The following is a 12,553-nucleotide window of genomic DNA, read 5'->3' as shown; positions in this document are numbered from 1 at the left end:
TGGATGTTTTGTCCAGATTTATGTTTTATGCAAAGTGATGATGGATGTGTGTTAAGGCTATGGCCATGTTTAAATGTTTTAATATGCATTGATGGTATCAACAAGTGTGTCAAAGGCCCTAGTCCCCTGGGCACCCGCCGCGAGTTTCAACAAGAGCAAGTGCACTGCAGAAAAACACAGCAATAGAGAGGGAGAAATCCCGAAATACAGAATATGAAGTGTGTGGGGGAAGGGGCCATTTTATATGGCCCCTATAATCTAGTCGGCTAGCACATAAGGCAGCCGAGAGCACTCTGATGACACCCGACTTGCTGAATCTCCAGTCGGCCAGCACTCAGAGTGAGTCATGGAGAAGTAGGAGCAGTCAGCCATCACAACTTGGTCATCCAAGAGCCACAAGACAGCCTCCCACACTAGAATAAAATAGGGAAAAAATAGAAAAAAATATGGAGAGTGGGGAAAAATGAGAAAACACCTAAATCGGGCGGGCACACCCACAAGAGAGGCCCTGGTGTAAATATTCAGGCAGGAGATGACTACTAACAGTACGGTGGGAGACGGTGGGAGTTGGCACGATGCAGACGGAGCCGGAGAAGTCTAAGTCGACGGCGACAGAGCGAACGTCGGCGGACGGAACCAAGACAATGACAGAATGGAGACCAATATTTTTGCAAAAATGTGGCCTCTGCTACATAAGCCACAAGTGTGGTGGGGCTCAGCAAGTCGCCGCCCACTATGGGTTGGAGCTCCGCCGGGTGGCTGGGTGCATAGTTGTCACGGTACGAAAATACGATACCGTACGATACGAAACCATATGGGAATTTTTGGTACGATATGAAATTTTGGGATACTGTGCGATAAAATATGTTTTTTTTAAACACTTACAAACATAGTTGCAAGCATTCTTTGCATTCGTGCATTCGCATTCGAGAATGCCGAGTTTGCAAAAGAATGCATTGAGGGTGGATGCATTCGCATTCGTGGTGGTAGGTTAAAAAAATAATTTTTTTGGGCATAAATAGAATGTTCAAAGTCAATGCTTGAAAACACAATGAAAAACTTGAAAGCTTGAAACTTAAAAGATGTTAGAATTTAGAACTTAAGACTCAAGACTCAAGAGTGCTGGAAATGTACTCAATACTCATATTATTGCATAAAGAGTGAAGTACATAAGTCAGAGTACTAGACTGTAGTCCCAAGGCAAAGAGCCCAACACACTAAAAGTGAAGTGTGCTCACACGGGGAAAAAACCCTTGTCCAGCCAAGGTAAAAAGTGCCCGTGTGTGAGAGGTCATGTACATGGTGAATCGTGATCATTCATCATCTTCCTCTTCAGAGGAAGAAGATGAAGTAGCATCCTCATCTGTCTCAACAATATCAGCTTCAGCCTGCTCAGTACCAACTGCATGCATGTCCTCTTCTTCCTCATCCTCCATAGACTCACGAGCCTCTTGTGAAGAAAGAAGTCTCTCATCATCTTTCTCCTTGTTGATCATTTCCAAAGTTACCTCCACTTTCTCATACCCTCTTGCCTTGATTTTGGAAACAAGTCGAAGGTTGGTATGTATGTATACCAATTTCTCAGTGTTTGAAGGTTTCAACTTGTTCCTCTTTTTGGTATGAATGAGTGAGAAAGTGCTCCAATTTCTCTCACATGGGGAAGATGTAGTTCCTTGAGAAAGCACTCGAATGGCAAGTTGTTGCAATTTAGGGGTGCTTGCACCAAAAGACTCCCACCACTTTACCCCTTCATGCATTCTGCTTTCATCTAGAGCAAGTGGGCGAGAAAAAGTACCTTTCAATGACCTGTAATTATCCAACTCATCTATCAATGCACCTTGCTCAACAACATCTCCATGCGTATAACGCTCAATAAATGTCATCCATCCATTTTGCACCTCTTCATCTGCTTCTTGTCCCTTGCCTCTCCAAATTGGATGCAATACATAGCCTGTGGCATGAAGAGGAGAGTGCATCATGTCCCAACGGTCAACACATAAAGCCTTTACTTGGTTCAATTTGCATTCATCAACACCTGTCATTTTTTGTATGCTTTCCACCATCCTATCTGTGAGCTCATAAACTAATCCCATGGTGGCTCCCTCCCTATCAGCCATGCGAAGAATCTTCAAAATAGGTGCCATTATTTTCACAATCTGTCTTGCATCCTGCCAAAATCTTGTCTCTAACACTTTGCTTGTAATCTCCAAGCCAATAACTTTGTTCTTCACCTGTTTTGCATTTGTCCATTCATCGCTTACAACCATCTTCCTCAAGCCAGTGTAGACTCTCTCATCTAGCAAGTTTGACAATACAATAAATGTGTAAGCAAAACGTGTCTCTGCTGGCTTTAAAAGCTCCTTCTTGCTGTACCTTCGAAACATGTCCAAAAGAGTTGGCTTCCTTGTTATAAACTTCACAATATTCTTTGCCCACTCAAGAACGGGGGAAACCCATGTCAAGCTGCCAATGTCTTCAAATAGCAAATCCAAACAATGGCATGTGCAACGCGTAAAAAAGATATGAGGCCATTGAGCCTCGACAAGCTCTCCCGCAACCACACAATTTGATGCATTGTCCATGCATACCTGCACAACATTGGTAGGACCAACATGAAGAATAGCATCTTCAAGGATACCAAAGATGAACTCTCCCGATTTCAATTGACCGCTTGTGTCAACAGCTTTTAAGAACACACTGCCATAAATACATGATGCCAGCACATTAATGATTGGCCTTTTCTTGGTGTCGGACCAGCCATCACATACAATTGTACATCCATATTTCTTCCATTTATCTCTTATGCCAAGCAAATCTCTATCTATGCATTTGACTTCATCTCTCAACTCCTTAACACGCAATGCCTCATATGAAGGTGGCTTGTATGAGGCTCCGGCTTCGCCAATGGCTTTGACCATATCCAAAAAATACGGACTTCTCACTTTGCAATGAGCAATGTCCTCTGCATAGAAGAAACGCCGCACTGCAATTGTTGCATTTTTTCTTGCTTGCAATTGCCATGCTGCTCCCAATTTTCCTTGAGAATGGCTACCCTTAGAGACTCTTTGTCTTTTGTTTGCAAAAACTGCCTCGTTACATGTACTAGAAGAACCACATACATTTGACATTGAAGCTGCCACATTTGATACATCCTGAGCAGCATCCCCCAAATCCCCCACCGCATCATCAATTGCCTTTTTATCATACATAGGGTCAGCTTTGACATGCAATCGCCTGCATATATCTTTCACATCCTCTAGGGCATGCTCACATTTGTCCACACCGTGCCCTGAAATGGCTAGGATGTGAGCACGAATTCGCAAAGGCCCACCTATCCACTCATGAGGACAAAATTTACACCTGCACTGATACATCCCTCTTCCTTTCTTTTCCAAGCGGGTTACATATTCCCACTCCGGTCCCGAGGATTTTCCCATTCTCAAATCTCCAAGGCTTGAAGGCAGGAAGTCCTTCACTCGGTAGTAGAGACTCCAGAGAAGCTCGGGAGTCGGAAGCTCGCGGGTCAGAAGCCCCTTGGGCGGCTGGGCCTCGCTGTGGTCTGTAGGCTGTGGGTGAGTAGAGACACGCAAGGGAGCCCGGAGCAGAGACCGTAGGCGTGCAGTGCTCACTGCTCGCTGCTGGAGCCTGGTCGACACTGGACAGCGCGCAGGGAGGGAAGAGCGTAGGCGTAAGGTGTGCGCCGTGTAGTGCTGGTCGACAGCGCGCAGGGGGCGGAAGCGCTTCCGCGTAGGCGTGTAGTGCTGGTCGACAGCGCGCAAGGAGCGGAGGTGTCCGCGTAATGAAAAAATTGCCCAAAAGTGGCCCAATTCGTAAGTGTTAAAAAAATTGCAGGTCAAGTTTGCAAAGGGATGCAAACTACAAACGTTTGCAAACGTTTGCAAACGTTTGCAACGCCATGCATTCGCGAATGTTTGCAACTATGCTTACAAACTATGGAGCTTCAAGCTTGAATGTGAGGAAAGGTTGGGGGGGGAGGAGTCTGTGCTTGAGGAACTAGAACATGGAGATGTGTCTCTCCCAATTGGATCTCCCAATTGTCTCCAAAAAAGAGCCTGCATGGGTAATGCGATACCAAAGGTCTCCTAGTGTAGCGTTTATGACTGTCCTTGCACAAATACGGGCAGTGCATCTAGGGTGATTGGTTTAGGGACTCCTCTATAGATCAAAATGGCCTTGTCCAAATCTCCTCCCTCGTACATAACTTGAGGATTTGACTGTCTAGCCTACCTATACCAGGGATCTCCAAGTGATGTAGCAAGATTCTCTCATCCTACCAATCAAGTGTACACTACCAGTCTACCTTGCCAAATTTTTTAGGTATATTGAGTGGACACAAAAGTCGCGAAGTATTGTGGGCATTTGGGATCTTCGTTGAGCACGATTTATATTTTTTTTGAGCATTTGGAATTTTTTTCTCAAGTTGGGGGGCGGGTGATCGTACCGTACGGTACGAATAGGTTCGTACCGGTACGAGAAACAACCATGGTTGGGTGGTGGTGGAGCCCTTGGCAATAGCGCCACCCACTGTGGAGGCCGAAACGGGTGGCAGGGAGGCTAAGTGGCAGCGCATAAGAACAGTCGCCTGTGGATGGAAACGCTTGCGCTCGGACAGAATTGCTCCTGCGGCGGATGGAGCTGCAAAGCCGATAGACGGAACTTCCGGAACAGAAAGCTCGCGTGCAGAAGGTGGGTCTATTAGGTACCATGGCCGTTGCATTTCTAGTTGTCATATGAAACAACCATTCCAGAATCGGTTGATCTGTTCCCGCAATGGCAACGCCCGTTTCGACAAAAAACTCCAAGTCAGCAGCCATTCCGTACCGTTCCGGCATTCCTTCTGCATAGGAAACACCGTTCCGCGGCACAGGATACAGGTTTGCGGGGCCTCCAGCTTCCCATCCGCACCTCGGAGGAGCTCCTAGACTCGGAGTTTGTGGATGACACTGCTGTCTATCTTCAGGGAGGTGAGGAGAACCTCCGCCGCTTCGTCTCAGCCATGGACAGGTTTTGCAGAGCTTCGGGCGCTTTGATCAACTGGCACAAGTGGTGTGGGTTGTGGGTCAGTTCTATGCTCCCCCCGACTTGGAGGCCAGTTGATGGTTTTCAGTGGCTGCCCCCCGGCACTACAGTGCGTTATTTGGGATGCTATGTGGACATTGACATATCTCCGGAGCAATAGATAGCCCCCCTTCTTCTGAGCATTCGGAAGAAGCTTTTGTATTGGAGTACCGCTCGTTTATCTCTGGCTGGCCGAGTAGTTGTGGCCAACCAGGTTCTGCTTGCTACCATGTGGTACATCACTTCTTGCTGGGCCTTCTCTCGGGCATGCATTGGCCAGGTGCAGAGGCTCATCAGGAACTTTCTTTGGTCCGGTGGCGACGGGCGGCCCGCCAGGGCCAAAGTGGCATGGGCTGTGATCACTCAGCCGAGGGAGAGAGGCGGCCTGGGCATTGTTGATCCTATTTGCCAAAGCCGAGCTTTGCTTGGCAAGTTGGTAGTTCGTGGCCTCCTGCCAGGCGCTGAGCCGTGGAAGGAGTTTCTTGTTTCCAGGATGCTCAGCCGCACTCCTTCTCTTAGCAGCCCTTGGACCCCCAGCATCAGGTGGATCTTTACAGAGCAGCGATCCAGAGGAGTGGGCCTTGGCTTCGAGGAGCGCTTTGCAGCTAGCCTTCTGAGGGCCTGGGCGCATCTGAGGCCGTCACTCTTCCAGACTCCCCCGGGCATCGATGAGGAGCGCCTGAGGCAGCCATTGATCTGGAACCCCTTGATTCGACTTCCCAGTGGCCATATGGTTGGATCGCGGTCTCACGTGTCGTGGGGCCCGTTGAGCTCCGGCCCAGCCCAGTCCCTAGACGACTGGATATGTTTTCAGCAGCTATCTCTAGAGGCTCAGGAGAGGAGACTCAGTGGGATGAGGGGCAGAGAGTTGATGAGACAGGACATTGAGGCGGCCATCCCCCGGGAGTGGGGGACCCCAGTACAGGACCCTCCACCTCCACAGTGGATGGGTGTCTTTACTCGGCATGAGATCCTTCTAGCTGTTTGCGGCACAGCGGAGAGAGTCGCCCCACTCACTTTCGAGGTGGGAGAGGGTGGCCAGCTTCAGAGGACACGACTAGATTTGGATGGGCTCCAGGGTTGTATTCTTCAGAGGGTGCGGGTGGTCGGCTTTCATCAGAGACAATGGCATGTAGACCCCTCACCGGCCTCGATAGGGGAGGACTGTTCTTGGAGATTATGGGCTTGGGACAGCAAGCCTCTTATTCGCCTTCAGTGGGATCCAGGTGAGTGGTTTTGGCGAGATCCCTACCCGGCCCCTACCAGCCCAGGCATCCCCTTTTTTCAGTACACAGCGAGGCTGGGGCGGCGGATTCAGAGGCACAGGATAGCGAGCACCCCGGCGGCGGCGGCCGAGCATTGGCGGCGACAGGGGCTCTCCCCTGCCTTTCTTAGGGACTTCTGGCAGCGCCTTTGGGCCAGCTTCCGGCCCCGGAAGGTGACGCTTTTTCTCTGGCTCACAGCGCATAGAGGACTGGCTGTGGGGGCTTGGCTAGATTTTGGCAGACACCCAGCGTCCTGCCCTCGGTGCGGCCATGCACAGGAGTCGCAGCGGCACTGCTTATGGGATTGCCCACAGGCACAGCAGGTCTGGCAGCGCGCTCTCAGGATGGTTTTTGCAGGCTCACCAGGTGAGATGCTGGTGACGTGGGGTGCGGTGGCTTGGGCCACGGACAGCGGCCTGGCCCTTGGATATGACGTCCCTGGCAGTGCGACCATCCAGGTCTCTGACAGGGCGATGGCGGTGGTTCCGACGCCAGACTTCTCTTCGGCAGCCCCTCAGGAGGGGGTCGGGCACAGATGGGAGATGATCAGTAGCATGACGGCTTGGCACATATGGAGAGCCCGATGCAGGGAGGCCATTGACCGCCAGGCAACTCCACCGGCGGAGGTCATACAGGCCCTCTGGGTGGACATCATTCACACCTTGAGAGGTCACAGGGCGACTCGGATCGCATGAGAGGGCGCCGCAAGGCTTTCCTCCGCACTTGGCAGCCTGGCCCTTTCCTCACCGCGAGGGGCGAGGATGTCACTTGGCACTATAGGCCTCTAGTTTGGCTTTTCTCACCTCCCACATGTACTACTAGGTAGCCCCCCCAGAGAGCGGCCAGCCACCACGGGGGTGGAGCTCAGGTGTTCACTCTGTTTTTCTATCCCTCCTTGCGAGGTGAGCTTTGTAGCCTTATGGCGTTTTCGCATTAACTAATAGAAGGATCGTTTTTCCGGAAAAAAAAAAAGGAAACACTGTTCCGCCGTTCCAGACCATCGGGAATGGCGTTTCTTGTTACTATGGCACACATGCCTTAAATTGGCCTTGGGAATTTCCTAGTGAACTGGCCGACCTGCTGTCGGCGAGGTCTTGGACAAAATCATGCCAATTTGCTGTAGTCAACAGGTCTCTTTTCCCATTCATGCATTGGCCGACAGCCTCCTTTTTTCTCCACTAGTCCTTCCCTGCTCAAATCAGCAACATATGCTCAAAAATCTGGTTTTGATCTGGTTCTTTATCTTGTTGGCCTTGGGTTCAGCCTGCACATGTCTTGCATGACATTCCCCTTTGCTAAACTTGATGACGGGATTCCAACTTCTATTCTTGGATGACTGTCGTCATCCCATTGTCCATCCTTGGAGTCCCAAACCTGTCATCCTTCTCTTCTTGGCAACCTTTTCACTGAAAACCTTGTGCGGTCTCCAAATCCACTCCAAGTCTGAAGAAGATCTATGCATCTATTCCATCCTGTCCCCTATCCCTTCATGCCCTATCCTTGAACACTTTCTTTGGTCTTCTTTTCCTGAGTGTTGAATCTGGCACTCACTCCACCCCTTGGAGGATCATCCTCCCTTGGATCTGTTGCTTGAAAGCCTTTTCTAAGTGGCACCCGACTCACAGGACTGTCATTCCCCTTGGGTCTTGTGAAACACCACCAACCAACCTCTTGCGAACTTCTTCCATGTCTTGTGTTCCTTTCCTTGGACGATGCACCTTCATCTGGGATTGAATCAGTGTTTAGCCTTGCTGAGATGATGTTTTGATTACCAATGTCACCTGCAGAAGCTCTGGGAGTCTTCTTTCAGTCCTAAACACCATCCTAGAACATGCTTGATGTAAAATGCATACAGAAGATGGAGAGAAAGAGAGAGAGATAGCTGAGTATTCAATATATTCTATACTACAAAAAGGTGTACAAATCTTGCAAGCCATAGGCTGCCATCAAAAGGTGTACTTCACCTAATCTAATCCTAAATCTATGACTCAGTCTAAGGAAGGATTGAATAAACAAAACAATGAGCACACGTCTTAAATGGGCCTTGGGAATTTCCTAGTGAATTGGCCGACCTGCTGTCGGTCAGGTCCTGGGACTTGGACAAAATCATGCCAATTTGCTGCAGCCGACAGGTCTCTTTTCCCATTCATGCGCTGGCTGACAGCCTCCTTTGTCCTCCACTAGTCCTTCCCTACCCACACCAGCAGTGTATGCTCCAAAATTTGGTTCTTTATCTTGTTGCCCTTCAAGGATCAGCCCTAGGTTCAGCTAGCACATGTTTTGCACATGACCTTCCCCTCTGCTAAACTTGATGACGGGATTCCAAATTCTATTCTTGGATGATGGATCATCCCATTGTCCATCCCTGGAGTCCCAAACCTGTCATCCTTCCCTTCTTGGCACCTTTTCAGTGAAAAACCTTGGCCGGTCTCCAAATCCACTCCAACTCTGAAGATCTATGCATTTGTTCCATCGTGTCCCCTGTCACTTCATGCCCTGTCCTTGAACACTTTCTTTGGTTTTCTTTTCCTGAGTATTGAGCCTATCACTCACTCCACCCCTTGGAGGATCATCCTCCCTTGGAACCGTTGCCTGAAAGCCTTTCTTGGTGTGCCTCAAGTGGCACCCGACTCACGGGAGTGCCATTCCCCCTGGGTCTTTGTGCATGTGAACCCTACGTCCTAGGCACTAGCAACAACAACAGACATGGAGTTTGCTAAAGATATGGTTCGAGGAAAGTGGGCAAGGTGTAGCTTGGTCTGTGGATAGTTTATGGGCTGTCCACACTAGCCTTTGGCCAAGGCCCATGAACACAGGGGCCATGGAACCCCAGTCAGCCAGCTGAAATGGGGAAAAACTCCTATTTTTGTAGGTTGGCCACCAGCACTACGTGGCCCCCAGCCCTTATTTGTGTTTCTCCTCATTCTGCCCATCTTCAATTTTCTACCTATGCTTGATCCCTAGCAACTCTAATCAGCTGGATACATGGATATTAATGCAAAGGAGGAGGTCATCAACTGCAGCCCTCAAACCTGGGAGATATTTGGCAGCAGACTGCCACCATATACAGATAAACATAAACCTTAACTAAGGCAACAATTCAATCCAATCTTTTGGGCAAATTAAGTTCGGTCTTGCTGTACTCATTCTTACTTGTAGCAATCAAAACAAATACTTGTTCGGGAGGGAGCCCTTCAGTGGGTACTTGGGACCCTATCTGGTATACACCAAGTTGAGCACTCCACCAGATGAAGACAAACCTAGTTCTCGTCGAAAGGAGCTCCAATATCTTCTCAAGTTGAAAGAATATCCGTCACCATTTGGCCGCCCAAGTGGTCTTGTGCCAAGGGGCAGGAGGCCGGGGAGCTTTGTGTTGCTTGTAATAAGGCTAGGACTTGCATCACCGGCCAGGCCTTGTGTCACCTGTGGCCTGGATGTAGAACCCACTGTTAGGGATCCCGGTTTAGGCTTCCCACTGAGCTAGTTCTGTGTTCGGGAAGACTTGCTATTTATAGGTTCCAAGAACGGGAGATATATCCATTGCATATTGCATGTGCACGCATCTTTGCTTGCTTGAAATTGTTTTTGCGTGACTTGTTTTCGTGTGTGTGCCTGCTATGACGTGTCCAGTTCACGGGTAGGAGACACCCACCCATGAACCGTGCGAATGCCATGTATTTTGACATGGTTTGTGGCATGTGAATAGGTGGTAAGTATTCATTTAAACGTTTGTTTATTTCTCTAAGACTTTATAACCTTAGCAGTTCACATTCTTTTAAGTTGGGCCGAGGTCTAAGGACCAAAGTATGGCATGTCCAAGCTTTGGGCACCGTCTTAACCCATTAAAACCATTAGTGGGACTCTTTAATGAGGGAGCACCTTATAGAGGTGCCCATTTTCATTAAAGGGGGGACTATGCCACGTGTCCTATAGACATTGGACCCCTTCCAATCTTTACCCACCAACCTCTCCCACGATTGCTCTCTCCTCCTAACTCGCGTCTGGCAGTTGGCGCATCTCTCCCTACCTCTCCATCTCAAGTCGACTAGCTCCAGGTGCTCCTCTTTGCTGCCGTATAGTGCTACCTGCTGTACCTGACTGTGTACTTACACATTGTACCTACTGTGCAGTGCTACCTACTGTACCCGATTGTGTACTTGCACTGAACCTATCATCTGCCTGTTGTACTTGACTCTGTACCTGTTGTACCAGTAGTACTCGATTGTGCACGAGTTGTACTCGACTACTGTATCTGCAAGTACATGCTGAAACTCAATCATCAAATCAAACTTCAATTCATCGAATCAGTCTCCATCTTCTCCTGGCAACAGTGAAGCTCCTCTTCAGCATTCAGCCAACATATGTGCAGTCGAGAATTATCCTGGATTTTCATTAGTGGCTCAGAAGAGTCTTCTATGGTGCCTTTGGATTGGTGGATTCTTAGCCGATGTATAGTCTTCCTCGTCCTTGCGTTGGGCTCTCATAGCTCTTGTTCTCAAGCATTGTACATAAGTTCTCCAAAGAAGTAATACAAGCAAATACTCCCTCTTGCAGGCGTGTCACATGCACTCTGCACTATAGTGCGCATGGTGACAAGATGGCGCATCATCAGTGCATCATTGTATAGCAGTAGGACCCTTTAGAATATGATTTTGTCATATGTCGTAGCCCCATTGTAAGCCCTTTGGGATATGTCAGGCACGAGCTACGTAGGCATAGTCACAGGGGATGGAAGGGACGGACGGTTGGAATGGAGGGACGCCAAGTCGGGACGGATGAGCAACGGGCACGGCAAGGGACGGTCGGACGTCCCCCTGGAGGCGTCCCTCACAAGGGATGGGGAAGGGGACGTCGGTAGGAACGAGGATGGCTGTGGGGGACGACACTGTGGGGGGACGGCAGGGAGCCGTTGCGCGCAGTCCGACTGTTTTTTTTTTTGCTTGTTTCTAGCTGTTTGCCTTGGCCGTTTCTAGCCATTTATGGCTGTTTGGCTTGGCCGTTTGGGGATGCCTTGAGCCTTGAGGCTTGGCCCTTGAGGCTTTGGCCTTGAGGCTTGGCCCTTGAGGCTTGGGCCTTGGGCCTTGGCCCTTGCCTCTCTCTTGCCTTGGCCTTTAGGCTTGGGGCCTTGGGCCTTGAGGCTTGGCCCTTGCCTCTCTCTCTTGCCTATCTAATATCTATATAAGAACAAGGCTACAAGGCTACAAGCACACACACACCCCTTCAAGTTTTCAACTTTCAATGCTTCAAGGCTTTAAACTTCAAAGTTCAAGCAACTCTCTCTCTCAACTTTCAAGCCTCAAGCCTCAAGCTACACTCTATGAGTGTATCTACTCTCTCTAGTCTCTCTCCCTCAAGCTTCTTCTAACTTCCAACTTCCAAGTTCCAAGCCTCTCACACAAGGCCCTACTCTCTACTATCTAGACTCTTTCTCTCTCTCTCTCTCTCTCTCTCTCTCTCTCAAGCCTCTTGAGTCTTCCAACTTCCAAGCCTCTAGGCCTCTAGGCTCTCTCTCTCTCTCTCTCTCTCTCTCTCTCTCTCTCATTGCTCAAGGCTCAAGCCATCTTCAACCATGGCATCCTCCTCACGTGCTGGGCTTCCTGTAGAAGGACAACAGGATGGACATGGTGGGAGGAGGTTAACCACACCCCATCCGCTCATGGAGGTGGTTCTCGGCCATGGGCATGCAAGCTTTGTCCGTACCGGCGAACGGGCGGCGCTGACAAAGTGCAAGCCCACCTCTTGCATGAGAGTGGGCATGAGGTGAGGTTTTGCACAAATGTCACGCCCGAGAAGAGACGCGAACTTCTTGACAAGCTTGCCATCTACGAGGTGGTCAAAGCGGCAAGGACACCACGAGTGGCCGTGGATCCCGTGACAATGGGGAGAGGAACTCAAGCCTCTACAATGGAGTCATGTGGTGGATCGGGATCATGCACGCCATCACCTTCACCATCGAGTCGGAATGTTACTCCATCCACGACGCCGGCACCCTCCATCTCCACGGCCTCTCAACCATTACATGGCCCACGGCGACAATCTCTTGGGGAGAATTGGAACCCCAAGTTGAAGGAGGAGGTGGATATGGCGGTGGCCCGCTTCTTCTTCCACGACCACATTGCCTTTCAAGCGGCTAGGTAAGTGCAATCGATCATTGCCAATTCATCATTCATGTTTTCATTGTCCTAGTCCCCTTCTCATTAGTAAATTGC

At 49.7% G+C, this 12,553-nt stretch overlaps 1 protein-coding gene and 1 long non-coding RNA gene across 4 annotated transcripts in view; one reads left to right on the top strand and one right to left on the bottom strand.

Annotated features, from left to right (window-relative positions):
* The window catches only part of LOC147626450 (uncharacterized), a 53,330-nt gene that overhangs the window by 19,339 nt on the left and 21,438 nt on the right, over positions 1-12,553 (top strand). Inside the window, exon 1 of one of the 3 annotated variants that reach the window (XR_015268590.1) lies at positions 4,583-4,707. The exons of the other annotated variants lie outside the window; for them this stretch is intronic. This is a non-coding gene — a long non-coding RNA (uncharacterized LOC147626450). Of the gene's footprint in view, positions 1-4,582; positions 4,708-12,553 lie in introns of those variants that run through there. 3 annotated transcript variants of the gene reach the window in all.
* LOC147626451 (uncharacterized) lies at positions 1,125-3,942 on the bottom strand. Its single transcript, XM_086816927.1, has one exon. The coding sequence runs from the start codon at positions 3,435-3,437 to the stop codon at positions 1,314-1,316; it is 2,124 nt and encodes a 707-aa protein (XP_086673053.1). The 5' UTR covers positions 3,438-3,942; the 3' UTR covers positions 1,125-1,313.

Source organism: Cibotium barometz, chromosome 22, assembly GCF_041138505.1.
Source record: "Cibotium barometz isolate CiBa-2024 chromosome 22, ASM4113850v1, whole genome shotgun sequence".
Taxonomy (NCBI): Eukaryota; Viridiplantae; Streptophyta; class Polypodiopsida; order Cyatheales; family Cibotiaceae; genus Cibotium; species Cibotium barometz.
This window is presented reverse-complemented; position numbering and strand designations above follow the sequence as displayed.